The 26,969-nt window shown below is 47.1% G+C and overlaps 1 protein-coding gene across 1 annotated transcript in view; it reads right to left on the bottom strand.

Annotated features, from left to right (window-relative positions):
* Positions 1-26,969, bottom strand: part of LOC126471202 (agrin-like) — a 121,692-nt gene that overhangs the window by 46,561 nt on the left and 48,162 nt on the right. Inside the window, exon 2 of the mRNA XM_050099315.1 lies at positions 18,067-18,255. Coding sequence (XP_049955272.1) covers positions 18,067-18,255 — 189 coding nt within the window. The remainder of the gene's footprint in view (positions 1-18,066; positions 18,256-26,969) is intronic.

Here is a 26,969-nt window from a genome sequence, read left to right as displayed (position 1 = left end):
TTCTAGAATTCGACAGCTTATTGGACGCAAAAACTAATTTTGCACTAAAATATACTAACAAGATAGAATTGCTATACCTGGAAAGATAATGTCCGTTTCGATTCGATGACAACATATGCCACCTGGGGGATAGTAGATGAACTGATAGTGGTTTCAACGTCATACCCCAACAGAAAGCATAGTGCCATAGCTACCAGAGCACCATCTGTGTCTACCCTTGAATAAGGCAAGGTCACAGCCATAAGGTCCAGTGTGCCGCGAACATGAGAAAAAAAGCAGGCAACTATGCCACGGAGACGTACTCTTGCTTACTACAGCCAACTGAGGGAGTTTGAAGGGGGTCAGATCGTGGACTTAGGAGTGGGCGGATGGTCCTTTTGCAGAACTGCCACACAAGTTGGACGCGTTGCGTCATCTGTGCAACCATGCTGGTATCAGTGGTCACCTGAACATTGTCACACTCATAGATGAAGTTCTGGATGTCCACACAACACAGACCCCTGCCAGAAACGTCGTATTGTAATGGCAGCAGTGGCAGATCGTGCACCTACCACATCACACATAAGAGAGCTTGTGAGCCCATATGTGTCACCACGAAGTGTTGTGAAACGATTATTAGCAGTGGGACTACGGACACGCACACCTGTAGCCCATCTTCCACTCATGCTACAGTATCGACTTGCACAGCTTGACTGGTGCCGTCAGATGATCTCTTGGAAGATGGAATGTCACGCTGTGGTCTTCAGTGAGTCTCGTAGAGTCCATTCGTCCAATACATACTGGCCCTACACCGGTCGTTACGATCTTGAGTGTGATAATCTACGGTTCTCGTCTACCTTTGGTGTTTCTGGAGTGGACATGAAATAGAGCTCGGTACGTGCGGAATGTTACTAGACCCGTTCTTCTGCCGTCCATGCCACAGGAAGGTGGCGTGTTGTTCCAACAGGATAATGCACGCCCATACACTGCTAGTGCAACTCAACGTGCTCTGCAAGACTTGCAGCAAAATCCCTGGCCATCACACTCTCCGTACATACTCATCAGTCGAGCACGTGCGGAATATGTTGCAATGAGAAGTGACTCGTGTGACTCATCAACCAACAACTACACTCCTGGAAATGGAAAAAAGAACACATTGACACTAGTCTGTCAGACCCACCATACTTGCTCCGGACACTGCGAGAGGGCTGTACAAGCAATGATCACACGCACGGCACAGCGGACACACCAGGAACTGCGGTGTTGGCCGTCGAATGGCGCTAGCTGCGCAGCATTTGTGCACCGCCGCCGTCAGTGTCAGCCGGTTTTCCGTGGCATACGGAGCTCCATCGCAGTCTTTAACACTGGTAGCATGCCGCGACAGCGTGGACGTGAACCGTATGTGCATTTGACGGACTTTGAGCGAGGGCGTATAGTGGGCATGCGGGAGGCCGGGTGGACGTACCGCCGAATTGCTCAACACGTGGGGCGTGAGGTCTCCACAGTACATCGATGTTGTCGCCAGTGGTCGGCGGAAGGTGCACGAGCCCGTCGACCTGGGACCGACCGCAGCGACGCACGGATGCACGCCAAGACCGTAGGATCCAACGCAGTGCCGTAGGGGACTGCACCACCACTTCCCAGCAAATTAGGGACACTGTTGCTCCTGGGGTATCGGCGAGGACCATTCGCAACCGTCTCCATGAAGCTGGGCTACGGTCCCGCACACCGTTAGGCCGTCTTCCGCTCACGCCCCAACATCGTGCAGCCCGCCTCCAGTGGTGTCGCGACAGGCGTGAATGGAGGGACGAATGGAGACGTGTCGTCTTCAGCGATGAGAGTCGCTTCTGCGTTGGTGCCAATGATGGTCGTATGCGTGTTTGGCGCCGTGCAGGTGAGCGCCACAATCAGGACTGCATACGACCGAGGCACACAGGGCCAACACCCGGCATCATGGTGTGGGGAGCGATCTCCTACACTGGCCGTACACCACTGGTGATCGTCGAGGGGACACTGAATAGTGCACGGTACATCCAAACCGTCATCGAACCCATCGTTCTACCATTCCTAGACCGGCAAGGGAACTTGCTGTTCCAACAGGACAATGCACGTCCGCATGTATCCCGTGCCACCCAACGTGCTCTAGAAGGTGTAAGTCAACTACCCTGGCCAGCAAGATCTCCGGATCTGTCCCCCATTGAGCATGTTTGGGACTGGATGAAGCGTCGTCTCACGCGGTCTGCACGTCCAGCACGAACGCTGATCCAACTGAGGCGCCAGGTGGAAATGGCATGGCAAGCCGTTCCACAGGACTACATCCAGCATCTCTACGATCGTCTCCATGGGAGAATAGCAGCCTGCATTGCTGCGAAAGGTGGATATACACTGTACTAGTGCCGACATTGTGCATGCTCTGTTGCCTGTGTCTATGTGCCTGTGGTTCTGTCAGTGTGATCATGTGATGTATCTGACCCCAGGAATGTGTCAATAAAGTTTCCCCTTCCTGGGACAATGAATTCACGGTGTTCTTATTTCAATTTCCAGGAGTGTATTACAGAACGACGTAAACAGGTCGAGCAGCCGTGGAATAACATATCCCAGGACAGTATTTGCCATCTGTATGATGGACTAAGCCGGCCGTTGTGGCCGAGCGGTTCTAGGCGATACAGTCCGGAACCGCGTGACCGCTACGGTCGCAGGTTCGAATTCTGCCTCGGCCATGGATGTGAGTGATGTCCTTAGGTTAGTTAGGTTTAAGTAGTTCTAAGTTGTAGGGGACTGATGACCTTAGAAGTTAAATCCCATTGTGCTCAGAGCCATCTGAATTTTTTTTTATTTTTTTTTATTTTTTTTACGATGGACTAGACGCCAAACTCAGTGCCTGCACTGCTGCCCGTGGGGGCTGCGACGCGTACTAATATTTGTGTTCCACATGGGTACCTCAGAACCGCTTGTGCTATTGATCTGTAAATGTAATAATGTTATCTTAAATGATTGGAAACCTCGAAAAGCGTGCACTAATGTTTCTTTCCAGAAGTGTTTGCGCTAAGGTCTTTAGTCTGTCTGGATGTTGTACCTTTTTCCGAAATATATAATTCATTTAGTATGTTGGTAGCTTTGCATCTCATGATTCCTCTGCGACTGACTGATTAGAGATGTGTGTTAATATCGAATAACTATGTAGTTTAGCGATTGGTTGCTAGATGTTTAACTCTGAACTCTGAACATTTGTGTCTATTACAGGGTTTTCTCTCGACTAGCCTAAGGAAAACAGAACTGGTATCTAGACGTTGCCTTCAACATCCACATATGCAGGGTGTAAGTGCTGATATTTCTGTTAGTGTCTGAGGACGATATACTGAACAACATTACATCAGTATTTACAGTTTTCATATTTACATAAAAATTTGCAGACTAATAATTACAGCCAGTGCAACTTTTACGTTTTTCGGCTTGTTAGTACATACAAGTACATGTGGTGTCACCGCCAGACACCACACTTGCTAGGTGGTAGCTTAAATCGGCCGCGGTCCATTTAGTACAAGTCGGACCCGCGTGTCGCCACTGTGTGATCGCAGACCTAGCGCCACCACAAGGCAGGTCTCGAGAGACGATATAGCACTCGCCCCAGTTGTACGAGGAGATTGCTAGCGACCATACGGACGAAGCCTTCCTCTCATTTGCCGAGAGCCAGTTAGAATAGCCTTCTGCTAAGTCCATGGCTACGACCTAGCAAGCCGCCATTAGCCTTACCTACTTTGGGAGTTATAGTATAAATGTCTCAAGAAGAATGCTGTAGTCATCAACTAATAAAGTTAAGTATAAAGCAGTTACGTACTTTTCTTGCTACCATTCAATAGTTATCCTGTTCCAGACTTGACGCCCGTCGGCGTGTGTGTGTACGCGTGCCTTCCTTTCTTTCGGCTACCCGTCACTGTGGACTGGCTGCCTTGTCAGTCCACTTCATTGGCGACGAGTCTACAAAGGATCTTGTGTTTTGCTTTGCCCTAATTTATTTGTGTCATTGCTTCGCCAGATGTACTGTCCGAATTTTATCGCTTGCAGAATCAGCAGACGCAGGCGTTATTGGATGCCCTTGGACAGCTCGTCCAGGGTCAACGTGCGCTGCACACCGATGCGGCCGCCGCCGCTTCACCGCTACCGCAGCCACAACCTGCCGTTGCACCACCTTTTAGGCACTACGACCCGAACCAAGAGACCTGGCAAGAGTGGTCCCGACAGTTCGCCTTCCACCTCGCTGCCTACAGAATTCAAGGTAATGAGCGGCAGCCAATTTTGCTTTCTTGTGTCGGTGTGTCCACCTACCGTGTGATAGTGAAATTGTTTCCCCGACGAGACGTAGCAACTCTGTCCTACGAGGAAATTTTGTCTGCATTAGATGTCTATTTCAAAGAAACAGTTAATGTGGTTGCAAAACGGTATACGTTTTTTCGTACAAAACGTACGGCCGGTCAAACTAATAGGGAGTGGGTAGCAACATTGCAAGGACTTACTAGGGACTGTGCCTTTGAATGTGACTGTGGTCTTTCTTATTCAGATACAATGGTACGTGATGCAATTGCACAGAACGTTTCTGATGTTCGCATACGGGAGAAAATTTTGAAACTAGTTAATCCCTCCCTTCAACAAGTGATAGACATATTGGATAGACAGGAAACACTTGACTGGGCTCAGGAATCTTTTGAAACTTCGCCAGCTGTGTGTAACATTAACCGGCCCGCCGGGCGCTCTCGGGCTGCGCGGCCCGGTCAACTGCCCTCGCATACGTCCGCACAGCTGCCGCCGCGCGCTAAGCCAGGTGTGCCGCGCCAGCACACAAATGCAGTGAAATCATGCCCGCGGTGTGCTACTAGACATTCGCGTGAACATTGCCCGTCACGCCAAGCTATTTGCTTTTTCTGCAATAAGAAAGGACATGTTCAAAGTGTTTGCCAGAAAAAGCTCCGTTCAGACAATCACAACCATTCCAGGCCCTTTGCTTCGCGCCGGAATCGAACCAAGGACACTCAGGCTCGTGGACCTTCGCCCATGGACATTCATGTCGTTAATTCCACTTCGTCCAGTGACACTTTCTCTATCAGTGCCTGTGTTCGTCCCACAAAAACTGTGCGTCGACGTCGCCGGAAATCACGTCAATTAGCAAGTGATTCTGTACCAGTGTCTGTTCAAATTGCACAAAACAGTCGCTCTTGTCGTCAGCAGAACAATAAACTTTTTGTGGACTTAGACTTTGACGGCAAAGTGATACCATTCCAGCTCGATACCGGAGCTGCAGTTTCATTGCTCAATCACGACACGTACAAACAACTGGGCAAACCTCCGTTGCGTTCCGCAAATGTTAAGCTCACCACATATTCAGGACAGACAATACCTGTGTTAGGACAGTGCAGCCTTCTTGCCACATACAAGGGACAAACAAAACTGGTGTCATTTTACGTTCTTTGTTCTTCTACGGCAGTGAACTTGTTTGGCTTAGATTTATTTCAGTTGTTTAACATGTCTATTGTAAATCAGGTCCTCTCAGTGAATCAGACTGTGCCTTCAGACAGTGTTTCTCGCTTATGTGGCGAATTTGCAGACATTTTTGCACCAGGCTTAGGTTGCGCTAAAAACTATGAAGCACATTTGGAACTGAAAGTAAACGCGCAACCGAAATTTTTCAGAGCGCGCAATGTTCCCCACGCATTGCGTGATGAGGTCGCAAGAACATTGAACGATTTAGCGTCACAAGGTGTGCGTGAATGTGCGCAATGCCTCTTCTCTTTCAGCTCCGCTTCATCGCGTACGCCGTACAGGTGTTCCGTTCGTCTGGACGACGGAATGCGAACGCGCCTTTCGCCAGTTGAATTCGGCGTTGCTTTCTAATACGTGCCTTACGCCTTTCCATCCCCAGAAACCCCTTTTGTTGATGGTAGATGCATCGGATTTCGGGATCGGTGCTGTGCTTGCGCACAAAGTTGGCTCGCATGATCGCCCTATTGCCTTTGCGTCCAAATTGCTCTCGTCTGCGCAAAGAAATTATTCACAGATAGAGAAGAAGCTGTGGCTCTCGTGTTTGGTGTTACTAAGTTCCATGATTTCTTGTATGGTCGTCACTTCACCATCATCACAGACCACAAACCTTTGACATCGCTTTTTCATCCGACCAAGCCTGTACCTCCACGTACAGCGCAGAAATTCATTCGCTGGTCTATTTTCCTCTCGCAGTACCGCTACGATATCTTGTATCGGTCCACTGCTAAGCACGGAAACGCCGATGCGTTGTCCCGTTTGCCTGTTGCTGAGGATAAAGCATTCGATTCTTCCGAACTTGCTTGCATGTTCATTGATTCGGAAACCGATGAAGTGGTCGAATCGTTTCCGATTGATTTTCGTCGTGTAGCTACAGCCACAGCTGCTGACCCTGTCCTTGCTACTGTTTTACGTTTTGTTGCTACGCAATGGCCTTTGTCAAAGTCTCGGATCGAGGATCCGTTGGTTCGCCGATTTTTTGCTCACAAGGAGAGACTTTTTGTTCGACGTGGTGTTTTGTTGTTGCGTTCTGATCATGATCAGTCAAGAGTCGTGGTCCCACGTTCGTTACAGTCCTATGTTTTACGGCTTCTTCACCAAGGACATTGGGGTATAGTGCGAACGAAACAACTTGCTCGTCAGCACTGTACTTGGTTCGGAATCGATGCTGCGATTACGAATATGTGTTCTTCTTGCATGGCGTGTGCCGAACAACAATCCGCACCGCCGCGGAAAGTCTTTGCATGGCCAAAAGCCACTTCCCCTTGGCAACGCTTGCACATTGATTTTGCTGGTCCATCCTGGAATGCTCGATGGTTGGTTCTGGTCGATGCCTTCAGTAATTTTCCTTTTGTTGTCCGGATGTCTTCCACGACATCCTCCGCCACCATCCAAGCGTTGTCTGCTATCTTTTGCATTGAAGGTCTTCCGCAGACTATTGTTTCCGACAATGGCCCACAATTCATGTCCGCAGAATTTCAGTCATTCTGCCAGGCCAATGGTATTCAACATCTGACATCCGCGCCGTTTTCGCCTCAGTCCAACGGTGCCGCTGAACGATTGGTCCGGACTTTCAAGTCACAGATGTTGAAATTGAAAGAGTCGCATTCTCGGGAGGACGCATTGTTGCTCTTTTTGTCTTCGTATCGCTCTCAGCCCCGAGATGGTCGCTCGCCGGCTGAGTTGCTCCACGGTCGTCCTCATCGCACCTTGATGTCTTTGCTGCATCCGCCGCATCAGGTTCCTGTGCAGCCGCAGACTCCTGCTTTTGCTCCAGGCGACGTTGTATTTTATCGCAACTATCGCGGTTCACGGCGTTGGCTCGCAGGGCGCATTCTTCGCTGCCTCGGCCGCGCGATGTATTTGGTTTTGGGGGCCTCTGGTGAGGTGCGTCGGCATCTCAATCAGCTGCGCCTCTGTCGTCGCACGGGTTCTGCCGCTCCCCGTCTGCTTTCAGCGACGGTGCCGTCCGGTCAGCGCCCTGGGACCCATCTACTGGCTCGCCTCATCCCCAGGTGTTACCGACGATGCCTTCCATTTTGCCCCATGGCGACGCGCCGCCGCAGCCGCAGCCGCAGCCGCCGCCGCCGCCACCGCCGCCGCCGCCTGTTCTCCCGCCGGCGCCGCCCGCATTAGACGCTTCGCTGCAGCCGCCAAGCGCCTCCCAGGGTCACGCGCCGCCGATCGCTTCCCGTGACCAGCTGTCCTCCGCCATGGAACTCCCGACCGCTCCGGACCACATGACGTCATCGCGCGTCGGCTACCCCGACGCAATGGCGGTCGACACTTCGGCCCCTCATGTTTCTTTACGGGCGCATACACCGCATGTTGACGTGCACCCTGGACTAGCTTTTCAGGCGTTTCCTAGCTCCCCTCGGACCGAATGGCCGGGTGCGGGTGGCACAGCCTCGCCTGTTGTTAGGCTCCCCACCTCGTCGCATACGTCAACATGGGGTCCTCCCCACGGCGGGCGGAAGCCTTATCTCACGACCGTTCGCCGATTTGCGGGGGAGGAATGTGGTGTCACCGCCAGACACCACACTTGCTAGGTGGTAGCTTAAATCGGCCGCGGTCCATTTAGTACAAGTCGGACCCGCGTGTCGCCACTGTGTGATCGCAGACCTAGCGCCACCACAAGGCAGGTCTCGAGAGACGATATAGCACTCGCCCCAGTTGTACGAGGAGATTGCTAGCGACCATACGGACGAAGCCTTCCTCTCATTTGCCGAGAGCCAGTTAGAATAGCCTTCTGCTAAGTCCATGGCTACGACCTAGCAAGGCGCCATTAGCCTTACCTACTTTGAGAGTTATAGTATAAATGTCTCAAGAAGAATGCTGTAGTCATCAACTAATAAAGTTAAGTATAAAGCAGTTACGTACTTTTCTTGCTACCATTCAATAGTTATCCTGTTCCAGAATTGACGCCCGTCGGCGTGTGTGTGTACGCGTGCCTTCCTTTCTTTCGGCTACCCGTTACTGTGGACTGGCTGCCTTGTCAGTCCACTTCAGTACATATGGCAAGAGCAAGCAATTAATGCTTAATATTCCCTGGACAGCAGATAAGGTTTTGGAGTGTGGATGCGTTGATGCAAAATAGTTAGTTTGTACTGACAGGTGAAGTCAGTCCTCTTAGTGCTGCAGAACAATCTTGCACAAAACATGAGGTCGTAAAGTTTCTGATGTGATTATGGGAACACTGTTTGACGCAGAGAAAAAACAACGAACGCACGGGGCCCCACCGCAGACTGTTAATAAGTTGCGCCACTGCAGACTATTAATTAAGGTATGAGCATATTGAATAGGTCCGCCCTGATAGGTGAGTGGGTGGTCAGTGTGACGCATTGCCGTCCTACGGGCCCGAGGACTAGATGTTGTGTTGTCTTCATCATCATTTCATCCCCATCCGGCGCGCAGGTCACCCAATGTGGCGTCGAATGTAATATGACCTGCGCCAAGGCGGCCGGACCTGCCCCACAAGGGGCCTCCCGGCCAATGACGCCAAACGCTCATTTCCATACTGAATAGGTTCCCAGGTGCGGGAGTGGCTGAAAGGCTTATTAACACTAGAGTACCGGACTTCGCCGTACCCCTAGTAGTACCATGTAGGTCATTTTTGACCTACCGTAGGAAACACCGTTTCATTCGTATTAGAATGATGTTCTGAGTGTCGCCATGTTGACGATACGTTCAGGAAGCCTCTGAAGTGTAACCAAAGGATAATTTTGGCAATAGAATGAATAGTTCGTAACTAAAACTATGTTAGCAAGTTTATCTTTATAAAAAGATCTAAACAACGTCAAAACATACTGTTTCTGTGAGTACTAATAATAATTATACTTTTACCGACAAATAAACACTGAGTATTTGTGAAAGATTCTAATATGCAGCAGGTGACTAAAATGCTCTGCATGTTTTTTTGTTTACTGTAACCAAGGTACTGAAACATAAGAAGAAACAGAGTCAGTCTATGAATAGAAATGTTTGGAAATATGTAGGAACAAATAGTAGACAGAGTTGTCTAAGCTGGAATGGGTTCACAGTTCAGACATTCGACAAGAGTTCTTGCTTGGCAACTTTTTCACACGTACTTGTTGCACTTCAGGCATACGTTTGATGTTCTGTTCCCCCCCTTTTTTAAATAGGAAACATAAATTTGAACGCCTTCTATTTCTATATTGGCCAGCGCCCGTATCGAATGCCTGCAATTTGTAGCGGGCCGCAAGCTCGTCTACTGCTTTGAGGATAAAGTCCGCGTGAAATCTTCTTAGAGGTAAGCAACTTAAAAATTGTGTTAGGCTTGATCATGGAAAGGTCAAGAATATTGTAATAGACATACACAGGCCGTCGGCGGGTGCCAGCTTAAACGAGGTAGTGTCTAGCCAATTGGTCAACTATATCGACTCCACCATTATTTTCATTACAAATCTGCACAGTTTCCGGAAGTTTCTTCTCAGTATTCTCATTCACCTGACAACAAGCACGCATGTTAGACAAAATAAGGACTGTTTTCTTTTTCCCTTGGTACACTTTGAGAATATTGTTACCTGACTTGTAGAAATGTGTTGCCTACAATGCATCGTCTCCACATTGCGCTGCGGCAGGAACCTCTTTGACTTATCTCCGAAGAGTGCCAAGTAAACTTATTCCTTTTTGTTTCAGCTCAGCCACCAGTATCACGGAGGTGAGGAAGTTGTCAGTTGTGATGTTACGACCACAGTTCAGGAATGACTGTCCCAGCTTCATAACGACATGCTGACCAAGACCTTTGCTTGCAGTGGGTATCAGCATCTACAACATTAACTGGGATGATTATTCTGCCTGCCTGGATTCTGCTCTGGAACACACTCCGGATCCTGCAGTCCTTGGATTGGATGAGGCACTTTGTCATATCACATCTAGTATTCTTCAGGCTGTCACCAATTCTATACCTGGTGGAGGAGAAGATCAGCCAAGGTAAAATTCATAGACGCTGCTCCAATATCTTCTGCATGCTACTGCCGAGAAGAACTCTGTCTTCCTTGTCTGGCAGAGCACGAGGTACCCTGAGATGAAAGGCTTACAAAGCTATCTCTGGTGGGAAATATAGGCTGCTGTGGAGACACATTGGGACCAAACATCTACCGACTATACTGCTGCATTTTAAATCGAAGATCGTTCTGCGTGGAACGAGACCCAGTGATTTCTCTGCAAGAAAAATCGCATTCCACAGCTGCTGGTAGATGACGTCATCAGTGAAGCACCTGCCAAGACCGAGGCTCTGTATGAAGCCTTTGCTACTAATTTCGCGATGGTGAAGCACCCTGTTGGTCCCACCCACATCACTACAGTTCCTGAGAGGCTTTTGCTGTACCTAGTAATGCATGATGCAAAAGACCACATCCCATTATAATAGTGGATGATGTTCAGGACCACCTGAGGAGGCTCAACGTTAAGAATGCATGAGGGGTCGATTTAATCACCAGTTCCTCGACCTCCTGTTAGTTATCACGCATTTAGCCTTTTTCCTTAACTCTGAGAGGTTCCACATCTGTTATGAGCGACGTCTTCCTGGATTCCACTCCAACCATTTAACAACCCACCTATTGTAGCATTTGATGGAGACTGACATGGAAGGTATGGACAGATGCGAACACTTCAGGATGATCCTCCTTGGTATTTCCCGAGTGTTCGATTCTGTGTGTTACGAGGGCCTCCTCTTCAGGTTTTTGGTGTTATGGGTTCCCAAATAACAGTTACAGCTTCTTCCCTATAACTAGCGAGATCGGATGTTCCATGTCTACGTCGACTCCAGTGAATCGTCTCGTTGCCCTGTCCATAATGTAGTCCCACAAGGTTCTGCTCTGCAGCCTGTGTTGTAGATCCTCTTCACCAGTGATATACTTAAGGTACGGAACACTCAACTGGCGTTGTTTGCGGATGACACCACACTCCTCACCACCAGCAGAAGCCAAATTCGCTGCTGCAGAAAGTTCAATGTGGCCTTGACGACTTTGTTGCTTGGAACACCACGAATCGTTTCGCATGGTACCCACAGGTGACGCAGGCGACCATCCTCCCTCAGCGTCCCACGCCCAATACTGTCCCACCCCTCGAGATCCAAGGAACGCCAGTCCCATGATACAAAAGCCTGAAGCACTTGAGTATCACTTTTGACACGCGACTCGTATGGCACCTCCACGTTGAAGGCGTTCATTACTGAGCCAAGCGGCTTCTTCTCCAGCTTTACCCAGTCGTCAATTCCTCGAGTAAGCAGCGGTCGTCTGGGGAAGTGCTGCAGAACAACACATAGGAGGTCTTCAACGTGTCTTCAGTCGAGCTCTCAAGTTGGCTCTCCACCTCAATTTAGTCTCTCCGGCGGAATTGGTACATCAGCTACCAGGAATTCCCTACCTTCGAGAATGCTTCCGCAAGATGTCACGAACTTCCTTCAGTAAGACAGAAGGTTCGCTCAGTAGGCACATTCAGGCGCTGGACACGAGGAGCACCAACAAGCCAGTTACTGCTAGCCCGACATGCTGTACATCCAGGGTGAAACAGGTCAGCACTGCCCTCAAGACTTTATTGAAGAGAACAGCACAGACAGTCATATGTAATTAGGCTACACGTTCGCCCAACGGCTGGATCAACAACCTACCTGTTTAGCCTCCGTCGCACTCTGGACAAATGTAATCCAACAAGGTCTCCCTCTCAGCAGGAGTTGAGGAGCCAGTCAGTGTCGGGAGTACAGGCTGGGTCATTATGCCAACTGCTATGCGATCCCTCAGTCGGTGCTACTCCCAACCAGCATCGACCTCCAGTGTTTTCGAACAATCATCTCTCGGCAGATCTCGACCAGCAGCAACGCCATCAATCCTGGCCGTATATTTACATCCAGGCGGACACAGACTAACAAAATTAGGCTTCCTGCTACCTCTCACTGTGTTAGGCTTTCATCGAGCTCATTTCGAAGTTAGTAGACAGAGTTATCTCTTCCTGTAACTCACATCAGAGCTGTGTCGTAATCTGTACTGTAATCTTTACTTGCAATTTTGTTCAGTACAAGCAAGTTACAATTCCTGTCTATTTCACTGCTGTTATTCCTGCGCACACATTCACCACTCGCACACACAGGTACCATGTGGACTTTCTTCTTCTTTTTATTGGCTTCCAGTCATTGCTCCGCTTAGGAGGAATTTGATTTTGTTTGCAGATTGCTCGTTTGTATCGGGAGTAGACAAAGGGTAGCGAGTACGTCTTACCCTAAGATGATTTCGGCGACACGTTTGCACCCACTACCAGTGATATTTACCCCACGTTTCTGGAACTTTAGTAGCAACAGAAGGAACAGCATATTTCTCTCCTGCAGCTCTAGTCTTAGCAGCAACAATATCAGTAGATGGTCAGACCACCATTCGTCAACTTTGACGAGTCTTCAGAGACCTCTGTCATGACGCTGTACAGTTTTACTCACAGCATTTCTCACAGGCATCAAATTGAGTTACTCTAGTCTCTTAGTTATATGTATGAAATGGTGCAGAAATTACAACGCCTATATCTGACCTTAATGTTCAGTCTTTCATTTATCTCTGTGGTCTGTTAACCAAATACTAAGGTCATCAGACGAATCTTACTGTGGTTAGACTACAGTTTAATCAGTTTCCCAAAAAACATGGACAGGCTTACGCAGCATGGGTCGCCAGCTTGCAGGGTCTCGCACATACGTGCAATTTCACAGTTCAAAACTGTAAAGTATCATATGTGGAATCATGTATTCAGATGTTATCATGTGCCTTGCCCCTGACAGGATATCACAGCAAAAATTTTGACTATGATTAATCCTAATCTCAGTGAAAAGTTTAAACAGCTAAATCGTTCGAGGTTGCTTCAGAAACTCAGCAGGCTTTCACAAATGAAGTTCATGTTTTAAAAGTAGTTCCCTACAGTTGCAAGCAGCAACCAACTAATGATTCCTACTCATCTTCTGCTTCTTCTGCCTCTAAGTCCAAGCCGACTTCACAGGCGTTCATTTCGCCTACGTCTCGTTAGAGACTTATGTACATCAATCATTCTGCTACCCCCTCGGTTTCCTGAGATAGTTTTTGTAGTGTTAACCAGGTACGTGAAAAACACCCTTCCTCTTCGACGCCGTATTGTGTCCGAAATCGTGAGTTTTCATGACCTTGACACCCTGTTCAGTTCGTACGAGAAGGTTTCTAAACCAAAGCTCGGATGTGCATATAGTCATGAAGCCTTTAACGGTGCTAACCTTTTGTAGCGCTAGTCAGCTAGCATTTGTGGCTGTAGATGCTGTTCAAGCGGATTTCGTACGGCCTCACGACGATGGTGTAATTTTACCGGTTTCAACAACTCAATGAGCGATACCTATTGTTGTTCTTAACAAACCTAATAATTTTTCACACATTTGTTGCGGTTTAAGTTCACTATAAATGTCCAGTCCAACTATCAACTCTATGCTATCCCTCACCCGGAGGATTTGTTAACTAACCTGTCTAGGGGACACTATTTTTCAAAGATAGATCTAAAGGAGGTCCATCTACAGGTTTCGTTCCTAAAATAAAGAAGGAAGTTAGGATTTCAACATCTCATCGATAGTGCGGTCATTAGAGACGAGGCAGAAGATTCCGAAACGATGGGGAAGGATATCGGCCGTGCCCCTTTCAAAGGAGCCATCCCGTGATTTGCTTAGAGTCATTTAAAGAAATCACGGAAGTCTAAAGCTGGACGGCTGAGCAGGACTTTTAACCATCGTCCTCCCGTGTCACTCGATGCGGATCATGTCAGCTGCTAGTCTTAAATGAGTAAAATGGCTCTGAGCACTATGGGACTCCACTGCTGAGGTCATTAGTCCCCTAGAACTTAGAACTAGTTAAACCTAACTAACCTAAGGACATCACACACATCCATGCCCGAGGTAGGATTCAAACCTGCGACCGTAGCGGTCTCGCGGTTCCAGACTGCAGCGCCAGAACCGCGCGGTCACTTCGGCCGGCGCTAGTCTTAAATACACCATCTGGTTTAGACGGGTACAGACACATACTGTTTGGAGTTTCCAGTGCACCTGTCATTTCTAAAAGCATACAAACCAACTATGTCCAGGTATTCTGCACTGTGTTAATTATTTACACAATATCATCTTTATGGGGTCAAGAATTTTTCAAGTGGATTTTAATGTCAGTAAATTCGTGCTTACTGATGACAAGCGCTTATTTTTTTGTTTGGGGATCGTTATAAGCTCCTAGAAAACATGGCGAAATGTCTGCGACGCTAGGCGTTGTTTTCAGGCACGTTACACCATGAAATTTACTTTCCCTCACCACCAAACACGTTCACACAGATGCGCTGTACCAACTTTCCCTTGTCTCCAATGCAGAATTCCATCACCAGGACCGCCCGTGACGTAGCCATGTCATCAACATGCGACCCAGTCATCATTAGAGTATGTTTCCAGCCAGGATGACACAACTTTCAGGAATTATTTCCCTTTCCACTTGCATCTTGATGTTGGCCACGGAGGATCATGATCGCCTGATCGTCATTCTGTCCCTGTTCCCACCTCACACCCTCCAGCTCCTTCCTGCTTTTCGCCCCACCCCTCACCCAGAACTTATCTGATCTTTTGTACGTTCAAACCACTGGTGTGGAAGGCCTTCTACACGTCGTCAACTGAGGAAGTCCTGCACAGCATCATCGCAATGTGTCATTCTATCACTTTCAAAGGGTCAGTCCAGCCGAAATCCTGCATTGGAATTGCAGCCTGTTGGGTCACCTGCATCCCATTCAGCGTACCGTGTTGTTCACCGACCCACCTATGCATGGGGACCTGCATCTGACCATGCACATTACGCTGTCAATTGGCGTGGAACCGAAGCTTCGTCTGTGGCTTCAGGGGGCGTCAGGTCTCATCCACCACCACAACAAGCTCTGGATGCACCCAAAGCTACAATCAGTGGCCCTGACCCGGGATGAACACCATGGTTACCAACAGCCATGTTTGTCGCCATCACCCACACCTCCTGCATTCCAGTATAGCCTCTAAAGCATTGCTCCTGCTTGCGAGAGGTTTGATGAGAGGATCTTGGTGTGAGAGTCGTGGGACATGGAGCAGCTCCCTTCATCCCACCCTTGCCTCACCCCTGTAGCATCGACACAATTTTTCTGCTCCCAGTGCTCTGCCATCTCTCCTGCTCCCGCAGTCCTTGGGTAGGCAACCTCAGTTGGCATTCTCTGCTTTCATGGTTCTAATTTTTTTGGTGGGATGTTCTGCTACCCAACTCATCCCCTCGGGCACCAGCATACACCGCGACTAATTCGGCCCTAATTGCGGTATATAGAGGGAATGGATTCAATATCCCCACCAACAGCCGATATTGATAGCGGCTAAGCTGCTCACGGCAGTGGCGCTGCAAGGCATCGTCAATCGAGTCTAGTATAGTCCGTTGAGTGAGGTATTGTCAATTATGCCGTGCCTGGACGTTCTGGTTCTCGTTATTGGCTTTCATTCAGTGTCCTGCCCTTGACAAATTTGGCTTTGTTTATGGATTTTGTATTGATATCTGGAGTGGACATAAAAGCATCTGTATTCAGTCCATCAGAGCTCCTACAACAAAATTTTAATTAACTTTAGTTAGTTCCTACACAAAGCAGAAAATTTACAATGTAGAGCGTAAACTGGCCTTTACATACTCAACGGAGCTGGCTAGTGCAACCACCACTGTTGAAACTGCGCAGCAAGTCGCTGGCACAGCATTTAGAATTCACGGACAGCATGCGTATGTTGGTATGGCCAGCCGGTCGGGAACCACCACAACCACCGAAATCCAGGATGCAGTGCAGTGTTATGACACGAGGAATATATGACACATGTGGCATCAGCAGCAAGTCAATACCCTAGAGATAGACGATCCGCTCATAAACTATTTGAAAGAGAGAGATCCTTCAAAGCAGTGAGTGATTGATGACTATGAAAAAGAAGAGTTAGCTCCTCTGATCTGAAATGTGTCTCTGGTGACATTAGTTACAGAAGAAACATCACATTCTTCGGCAGGTTGCTGTAACGGCGCCCCCGTCACGTGCTGAAGAAATGTTTATGTGTGCAGCTCTTGTCAGCCATGAAAAGAATAGAAAATTTAGGAAGATGAGTTCTTCATAACGCTGCACTAACGCAGAAAACACTTTGCTGCCTTACACTAAGTATAAATGACAACTGCTTACACCGTACTACGATGGTGTTGAGAAACGATCTGATGAATGGATGTGTGGCCATTGTGATCTATCAAGTCAGAAAACTATCTCAAATAAGCCTACAGAAACTACCTAAGCTACAGTACATGCACTTCGTGGAAGAATTTGTAATATTCTCTATCTCTATTATAAGAGCCTGCATTCTCACATATTCTCTATCATTCTTCGTGCGAACTAATAGTCCTAGATAAATAATGAATACAACCTTTCATGCAGGAAATTTTGTGTAGTTTGATTTCGTGCTGGAATGCGTTTTTTCTGGAGGTTTTGGAGTTATTCGAGAAAACGGCACAAAACTAACTTTCAAACGTATTTCCACACTCATCCTTCACCACTCAAGATTTCCGTTATGTTGTTCATGACACTCTTTCCCACCACTGTCATACATGTGTGACTACACGAATTTGTTCCCATAATTGCTCTTTTTTCGACTTCATTTACTGGGCTGTAACACCAATGGTTTAGGCATGCACTCTCAGATCGTAAAATTGATGTTCTCGTCAATTTTACGACATGGTTTTGTGAATTTTAGGAGTATAAAATTAACAATGAAGTCATTTTTTTTCTCTGGCTTCCTAACTAAGAAATTACTTTGCTTATAAGGTTTAAGTTTAGATATAATTGTAAAAGTAATTATTTTCTCCATAAAGTATACGAAAGACATTTTTAATTTCGTTTCCCTCATAGGAAGGTTTAAGCTAACGTGAACAAAATAACCGAATAAGCCAGTGGTGTAGCAGTCCAGGCGCTCACCATCATCTTCGTATCCTTCCAGCGAGCTGCGTAGAGTCTTTATGAACAATTCGCCTCGTTTTTCTCCTTCATGATGTACTTCTATTCCTCATAATGTGTCCCATTTTTCTGCTCTAGTCTTGAGATTTTCCTTAATCTGATATGTCCACCTTTTTTGGTCGATCTATGGGTCATCTCTCGTGTATATTTTTATCCAAGTATTGTTACGACAGGTGCTTATCTTTTATGATCTTCACGTCTCCAAATCACTTGAGTTGTGCAGTACACAGTCACTCAGTTATTGGCAGATTCACTTGCGTCTCTCCTCTAATCTCCTCATTCATAATTTTATCTCAAATAATATTAATTGATTACTATCTGCAATCACTACTGGACCAATTTTCGAAACCTGTGATTTTCCTATGCCTAATCTACCTGTGTCTTTTCTGTAATAAATTTTACTTTTCTCACCTTACCTCAAGAATAATATATATATCTAATGATGTATAAGAAACAATGAAAGGGATCACTGTACTTTATCCTTAGGATAACGGAGATATGTTTTATGTTGAGGGTACGTACCGTCTCCTGAGAGATCGTGCTGTAGCGAAGCCGAGGTAATCCTGCTATCAGCTTCTGGGCGGGGCAGCTGGTGTTGGCTGACAGGGATCACCAGCTGTTGCGTTGTCTTGGCCAGCTGCCGCAGGGGTTCACCTGACTGCGTCGTCGAAACTGATTCTGTCGGCCTTGAAGTTACAGCCACTTCTGCCTCTGAAATTTGTAGTCTCATGTTATTTGATGAGCCATTTTCATGAAAGCTGACTAATGTTCCAAGACAGTATGACCATCTGCTTAGAAGCGTGTTGGCCCACCTTTAGAACGCGATAACGCAGCGATTCTACGTGGCTTGGGTTCGAAAAGTCGTTGCAAGTTGTGTCAAATGATTGTGACACGATTCTAGACCCGAGACACGGGCAGTTATGCTACAGAAAGTTGCCATCATAGTCTACATCTACATCTATATCTACATACATACTCCGCAATCCACCATACGGTGCGTGGCGGAGGGTACCTCGTACCACAGCTAGCATCTTCTCTCCCTGTTCCACTCCCAAACGGAATGAGGGAAAAATGACTTCCTATATGCCTCTATACGATCCCTAACCTCTCTTATCTTATCTTTGTGGTCTTTCCTGGAAATGTAAGTCGGCAGCACTAAAATTGTACTGCAGTCAGCCTCAAATGCTGGTTATCTAAATTTCCTCAGTAGCGATTCACGAAAAGAACGCCTCCTTTCCTCTAGTCGGCTGTCATGGCCCTCATGTCAACAGCTGTTTCGGTACTTTCGGCTACTACCACAGGTCTCATGGAAGCTTAGATGAATGTCCCGTACAGCGTAATTCTACTCCCTCTAACATGCGTTTGTGGATCGCTGCATTTTACGAGTACACACAGTAGTTCGCCTGGATGATAGCGTAGCCGGACATGATTGTTGACCTAGTGACACATGAAACGTTATTCTGGCAACGAAACAACATTGCCTCACGATCCCGTCTCAGTGATCCCGCGTCCCGTCCAACCGTAACTGAAGCTGCCGTTGATTAGCAGAGCATGACGTAGGGACTGTCTACTGCGGAGTCCCATTTTCTAAAATGTGTGTTCGACGATGTGCTCCGAAGCACACGTGCAGCACCAGCATTTTACTCTGTCGTCAGATAGCTGCGTATCCTGTTTCACAGAGCAGACAAACCTTTAACCTCCCCGTTCTGACATGAGGCGTGGAAGGACACCTGCTTTTCGCCTACTCGCGTTTTCACGGCCCTTCAACTACTGTACATAGGTACCCACGAATAGCGGGCCAACTTCACTGGCTGCGACATGTTCGTTCCCAGGAGCAGCATCTTAACAATCTCTCCTTTGTCAAATTCGCTTGTGTCAGTGAATTTCCCTATCAGCGACCCTTATAGTCACTATAATTTCTCAGCGCCTCTTGAATTCTTCGGAACGGGTTCCATGTATTGTGCTGTTTGTTGCAGGGTGTTCCCCGAAGATACGGACTGCTACACGCTTTGGACAAAGATAGGGAAACAACACGAGAAGTGTATTCTCAAACAGAAATGCAGATTCTAGCCAAACCTGAAAGTTGCGCTGTGAAATTTGACCACGAACGGCATCTGTACAATGTCCTCAATACCTAGGAGGTGTCGGTCGTAGTCAGAACAGTGTTTTGTGTATTCGTGAGGGCATAATGTCGGAAGTGTGTGTATCAGAACGTGGACAAACTGTTAGTGCCTCATATCGTGGGTGCTTCCGTCAACAAGTTACCCAAAGTGTTTGGTGTTTCAAGAGGTACCGTACTGAAGATTTATACTGTATACAGGGAAAATTGATAAACATAATCCGATAAGTTACAATGCGGACGAACGTGTGTGATGAGTGATTGTGGCGGACGGTCATTCAAATTGTTCAAATGGCTCTGAGCACTATGGGACTTAACTACAGAAGTCATCAGTCCCCTAGAACTTAGAACTACTTAAACCCAACTAACCTAAGGACATCACACACATCCATGCTCGAGGCAGGATTCGAACCTCCGATCGTAGCGGTCGCGCGGTTCCACACTGTAGTGCCTAGAACCGCTCGGCCACTACGGCCGGCGACGGTCATTGAAAAGGATTGTAACGAAAAATGAGAGGAAGGCAGCTTCAAAAGTTACTGCAGAACAGCTCGTCACACTTGCCAACCTCGTCAGCACCAAATCAACACGAAGGGAGCTCCATAACCTGATAATGTCAGGGCTAGCTGGTATTCCAAAACCAATCATCAGCGATGAAAATGCCTGTAGCATAAAAACATTGTGTGGGAGACGTAACAACTGGACCATACAACAATGGATATATGTCGTTTGGTCGCATGAGTCTTGTTTCACAGTGTTTCCAGCTTCTGGCCAAGTTTACGTCCCAGGAGTGAAATATGGCGCGTGTTCGGTGATGGTTTGGGCTGTTGTATCGTGGTGTTCCATGGAACCAGTGGTTACTTTGGAAGGTGGCATAGCTGACAATGGTTATGTGACTATTTTGGCAGATCAATTACATCCCATAGTACATCGTTTGTTGCCCAATGGTGATGCTATCTCCCAAAAAACAGGGTCCCCATTCACTCTTCTCGCATGGTCATACGCTGAGTTTCTGAGCGTGATAATGAAATGTCGCATCTCTGCTGGCCACCACAGTCACCAGACGTCTACATTAATTAGCCTTCGTGTTCTAGTGTGGAGAGAATGGTGCGTGATTGCTATCCACTTCTATCCACTGGTTTACAGGAATAATTATAGTATTTCCTTGAAAACTGTACAGAACTTGTATTTGTCCATCCAGAGGTTACTGGAAACTATTCTGAATCCCAACATTTCTCCTAGACCTTAGTAGGTATTGTAATGTGTGGTGTTCAAGGTGATTGCATAATTATGTCCATCATCTGTAGGTCTGGTGGTGGATGCAGTATTTCAGCTGCTTATGTTGAATGTCTGTCCTCTTGCGCCGTACTTTTTTTGTTAATATCTAATACAAAGAGGGCCTACTGTTTGCCCAAGAGAGCCACAGGCCGCTTGGAGCCTTTACTGCCCTGACCTAAGCGCCACACGAAAACATTTGGTGAGTGTCTCGAATTACTATACAAAACTTCTGAATGGTCCTTGAATCTCTGGATCACTTGTTTCTCTCCTGCAGCTTCGTGAAGATGGCAAAACAGGAAATTACTGGGGACGTGATACAGCCACCAGAGTGCTTTACTCTGGATGCGCTGGACTTTGCAAACGTGAGTTTTAGCTGCAATTTCCCAGACAGTACAAGGGTGGTCTAGGATTGCTCGTATCGTCGCTCGGAAGATCCTCAGGCCACAATCTTCAGAGAGGGCAGATCCCTCATTATACAGAAGGTGAAAGGGCTCCCAGGATGGCAGAAGTATCCTTCCAAGTGTCGTCCGCATGCTCTTTCCATGTGAGACACCGATCAAGTGTGACCTCTACATATTATGCTCTCGATGTGCATGATACGGGGATGTCACAGAGAGTGAGGTCTCGTACAGATCTAGGCCGCCGTTTTCTGAGTAGAATCGCCATGCTTCGGAAGCGTCAAACTTGATGTACAACTTTGATGCCAAGAATTCGATCCCTCTGATCCCTCTGCAGGCGTCTTGCGGTTAGCATTGTATCACATGCACCTGTACATTAAAGCACTATCGTCAGCGTAGATATATTTCCTAGCGTATGGCGACGATCGGAGGTCTGCTGTATAGGCACTGTACAAGACAGGTCGCAGCATCGAGCCTTGAGGCGCTACAGCAAGTACAGTTGTGCACGTTGAAATGGCGTCTCAGACGCTAACGACTAAGAAGCAGCATTCTATACAGTTGGGTAGGAGTTGTACCAGGGTGGTCGGCAGCCCCTAAGTAAATAGTTTGTAAATCAGACCCTTGTTACAGACGTTGGCAAAGGCACAGGAGACATCCAGGAGGGTCATATCAATGTTTTCGATGTATTTGCCAGGGTTGCTTCGTCCACCACTCGAAGGAGAAGTAAAGTCCTTGAGTGTCCTGGTCGCAGTCCGAACTACTCGGGCAGCTGTGCTTCACTGCGCAGTTGTGGGTTGAGCTGTGGCATTAATATCCTCTAGAAGACCTTGCTCAGCACGGAGAGGAGGCTGACTGGCTTTTAGCTGTTAGGATCTGTTCAGTTTTTCTCCGGGTTTTGGATTGCTGTAACGATGACTTTCTTCAAAGTTGAAGGGTACAACTGTTGAATCAGGATGCTGTTAAACGTACGGGTTGTGTACCTAATGGCGGTAGGAGGCATTTCATTGATCATATGGGCATTGATTCGACCATTATCATAGGTTTTCCCATTTAACAGTCGTTTGAAAGTTTTCCGGACTTTCACCTCAGTGATGGCTTCTATTTCCAAATCGCTTTCATCGGGTTCATTGGAGGGCTTCCTCTACCAGATGAATATGTGTGCCTTTGATGATCTTTGTCATGGGTTTAAAACTGTTTTCAGATACATCAGCTATCGAGTTGGCCTCGTTCACCGGGATGTAGGTCTGACCAGGAGTAGTTGCTAATGGAGGCGTCTTGTTCCGTCTCTTTGTAAAGAAGCTGACAAGATCAGTGCAGCAGCGTCAGGCCGAACCGAGGACGTCTTTTCTAACCACCTGCTATTTTGGTGCTCAATTAAAGCTGCCTTGATTTGCCGTTGAAGGAGATTCACTCTCTCCTTAACTGCACGCTGTCCTGTAAGGCGTCACTCCTTGTGAAGCCTGTTCCTATCCCAGATATGCCGGAGAAAGTCCTGTGGGATAGCTGCGACCTGTACCTGGTTTGCATGGTCGTGGAGTGGAGGAGATAACTGCTTCAGAAATTGCCGTAGTAATGTAACAGCATCATCCACACTGTCACCAGATTCAATAAAATGGTCATCGATTTTGCGTCGCATGTGTCGGCGGTGTTACGACGGCTGTTGGTGGGAGTAAATTGTTCCTCTGCAGAAAATATCAAGGGGAAATAATTAGATGAAAGCACGTATATGATCTACGAAATCTTTGTATGATACATACACCTACTACATCCGGCAGTTTTCCATTGGGTGGATGGCGGGTGAGTCATCCGATCCATCAAATTACGCCTCAAAGTGTCCTTCTCCTCTTTTTAAGGAGCAGCCATGCGAGTGATCGTTTTTGAATGCTATGCCGTGTACCTAGTATTAAGGTCCACGGGGATAATGCACTTCCCTCTAATTTGGAGGAGAATGGTTGCATCCCCTTCTATCAGGTAATTCTTAGGGGGCCTGTAGACGGCAATAAAGTTAACGAAACCGTCTCTGGTCTCTACTGCGAATGGAGTGTGGAGTGGCTTCTATGTCGTGTACCGTTTTCTTCACTGTGGCGTAGTGGCGGAGCGAGTTGCTGAAGTAAACATTAGTTCCAAAATTAGCTGCAGGGCGGTCGGTGCGACGGCACACATAGTTCACAACGTATCTCGTAGTGCCGGTTTTAAGTGAGTCTTCGACACTAGAGAGATGTCTGCGTTCTTCTCCGACTGGAATTGCGTGAATTCCAGCAGGTGATAGAACATGCCGTTAGCAGTGCCAGTCACCATAGTGATGCTTTCAATTTCTCTGTTTCTGGGGATGCCTGATCTTCTAGTTTCCGCCAGTGACCATCAACTGCTGTTGAATACTTCTTGAACGGCAGAGGTGATGATTACTGATAGAGTGGTAAGGGTTTAATTAATTTCAGTAGGTTCAAAAATGAATCTAAGCACTATGGGACTTAACGTCTGAGGTCATCAGTCCCCTAGAACTCAGAACTACTTAAACCTAACTAACCTACGGACATCACACACATCCACGCCCGAGGCAGGATTCGAACCTGCGACCGTAGCGGTCGCGCGATTCCAGACTGAAGCGCCTAGAACCGCTCGGCCACTCCGGCCGGCAATTTCAGTAGGAATTTGATAAAGTGCATGTACTAGTTCAGTAACTTCTGAATGCTCTGTCATGATCCGTGGCACGACGGGGGTTATTGTCTTGGCGGTTGCTATTGGGAGAGTCTCAGTTCTATATCAAGGCAGCTGACAACATGAGACGCTAGCGGATTCGACCTGATCCGTCTTAGAGCGTCGCGCTGTACCCCTACACTCTTAATCTGTAACTCACAATTAAGCGCCCAGCAGAGAGTTCATTCGATTACCTTCAACCTGTTTCTCTTCCTATCCAATTTCGAACAGTGCACGGGAAAAATGAGCTCTTAAATATTTCCGTGCGAACTTCGATTTATTTTATTTTATTACGATGATTTTTTCTCCCTGTGTAATGGGCGTCAACAAAATATTTTCGCACTCTGATGAGGAAGTTGGTGATTGAACTTTCATTAGAAGATAGTGCCGCAACGTATACGCCTCTGTTTTAATAATTGCCAACGCTACTCGTGTATCATATCCGTGGCACTCTCTCCCCTGCTTCGCAAAAATACAAGACAAGCTCCCCTTCTTTGAACATTTTCGACGTCTTTCGTCAACCTTATTTAACTTGGATCCCACCCCGCACAGTAGTACTCCTGGAGATGACTGAGAAACGAAGTGTAAGCAGTCTCTTTGGTAGACCTGTTGTAATTTGTAAGTGTTTTGGCGACAAGTCACAGTCTTTCGTTAGCTTTCCCCGCAACATTATCTATGTGATCGCTCCAACTTATGTTATTCGTAATTTTAATCTATTAGTATTTATGTGAATTTACAGCTTTGGTCTTTTATGGGTTTTGTGAAACCAATATTTAGCTGATTCCTTTTAGTACTCATGCGGATGACGTCACACTTTTCTTTATTTAGAGTAAACTGCCACTTTCCATACCATACAGATATCTCGTATGTATCACTTTACAATTGATTTTGAGCATCTGATGACTTTATAAGACAATAAATGACAGCATCTTCTGCAAACATTCCAAGAAGCAGGAGGGCTACTCAGATTGGCTCCTAAATCGTTTATGTAGATCAAGCGCAGGAGAGGGTGTATAACACCTTGGCGAACGCCAGATATTAATTCTGTATGACTCGATGACTTTCCGTGAATTATTATGAACTGCAACCTTTCTGACATAAACCACGGACGAAGTAGCACAAGAGAGACAATATTCCATAGGCACAGAACTTGATTACAAGTCGCCTGTGAGGAACAGTGTAAAAAGCCCTCTGGAAATATAAATATAAGGAATTCATTTGAGATCCCTTTTCGATAGCACTCTTTACTTCTTGAAAATACAGTCGTAATTGTGTTGACTGTTTGTCAATAAATCGTTTTCTTGGAAGTAATTCATAGTGATTGAGAACAGCGCATGTTCCGAAATTCTATTGCACATCGACGATAGTGATGTTTGTAATTCAGCTGATTACTCCTATTTACTTTCGTGGGTATTGGTGTGACCTGTACAAATTTCCATTGCCCAGAAGTGGGGGCTGCGGCGGCTGTTTGACACTTTGCTGTAGCGATGGTGCGAAGATGATTATTGTCTGTTGATTGTCTCTTGGATGTTGTCTTCAGGGCGAAGTCCTTGGGCTTAAGCGCTGGAAGACCCGCTTGTCGTCGTCTGGTATTTTTGTACTTGACCGCGGGACTGCTGCGGTCGCAGGTTCGAATCCTGCCTCGGGCATGGGTGTGTGTGGTGTCCTTAGGTTAATTAGGTTTAAGTAGTTCTACGTTCTAGGGGACTTATGACCTAAGATGTTGAGTCCCATAGTGCTCAGAGCCATTTGAACCATTTTTGTACTTGATGCAGTGTCTGTAACTAGCAGGGTGGTTGTCTTTACCATAGCAGCAGACCGCTAAAGATTCTCAGTTTGGTGCACATTTTCCTCTGTCGTGTCCTTGGCCGAATTTCATACATCATGGAAAAGTTCTTTTACCTGTAGCTTTGGGCTCAGATAGAACGCAGTTACCCAAAAGTGACTACTACGTTTCAAAATCTCTCCATCTAGAGAATTTGTGTGTTTTCTCTGTACCTGGGTGGATAACGACCCCCTTGGGCGACATCTTTCTCTGAGTCTTTAATTTTGAGCCAATCGACGACTGTAGTGGCGTATCCATCTTCTTCCAGTTCTGTTTTTCTATCGTCGTGCAGTGTAGAGGAGGGGATGCCTCTGATGACAGCCCTGATCCATATTGGCCTGACTGTTGGGAACGTCTAATACGAAATCGCTTCGGCCCCGACCATAATCATTACTTTAGTGTAATCAGCAGTGCTAGCACGCATAAACTTCAGTTTATGAACACTACCATGATTCTCGAAGAAATCTCCGGTGCAGTTCTTCTCTAGTTAGGTAGTCTGCCTCTTGTTGTTGTTATGGTTCTGCAGCACCATACGCTTGTCGCTAGTGTTGCTGCTGTTGCTGGTGCTGGTGTACTTCTTCATCGTCAGCTTTTAGCTGATTCTTCATCTCGTCGAGCGTTGGAAGTATTAATTATTTCTAGAGCAAATGTCGCAGGAGCTGCCCTCGCTTTTGTCAGTCTTGTTTGCTTCTTCCTATTTATAGGTGACTTTAAGTAACCTCTCTCACTAGCGCCTGATGCTAGAGGTTCGTTAGTCCTGGCGGCTACTTTGGAATGTTTCCTTATGGAGTCGCAGTTATGTTGCTCGCCGTCCCTGTTCCCTTCGATGGCCGAGTCCCTATCAGATAACCTCTCGCAATTCGGTACGGTATGCTTTATCCCTGGAGAAATCGATGGAGTAAACTCCACTGGATGGCGATCGGCCAAATACTGCGCGGTCGAGGCAGCTGTCTCGGCGGCGCGCGTAAACAGCACTTCCCTTCGCCTCGACATTGCGGCTTACTGACAAGGGGAACGTACCAACTTCCTCTTACCGATTTGATTCGCACTGACAGAGTATGCAGGGAACGATTAGGACTTAGACATATGTATTTAGGGAAGCTGAAGCACA

The sequence above is a fragment of the Schistocerca serialis genome, chromosome 3 (assembly GCF_023864345.2).
Source record: "Schistocerca serialis cubense isolate TAMUIC-IGC-003099 chromosome 3, iqSchSeri2.2, whole genome shotgun sequence".
Classification (NCBI taxonomy): Eukaryota; Metazoa; Arthropoda; class Insecta; order Orthoptera; family Acrididae; genus Schistocerca; species Schistocerca serialis.
This window is presented reverse-complemented; position numbering and strand designations above follow the sequence as displayed.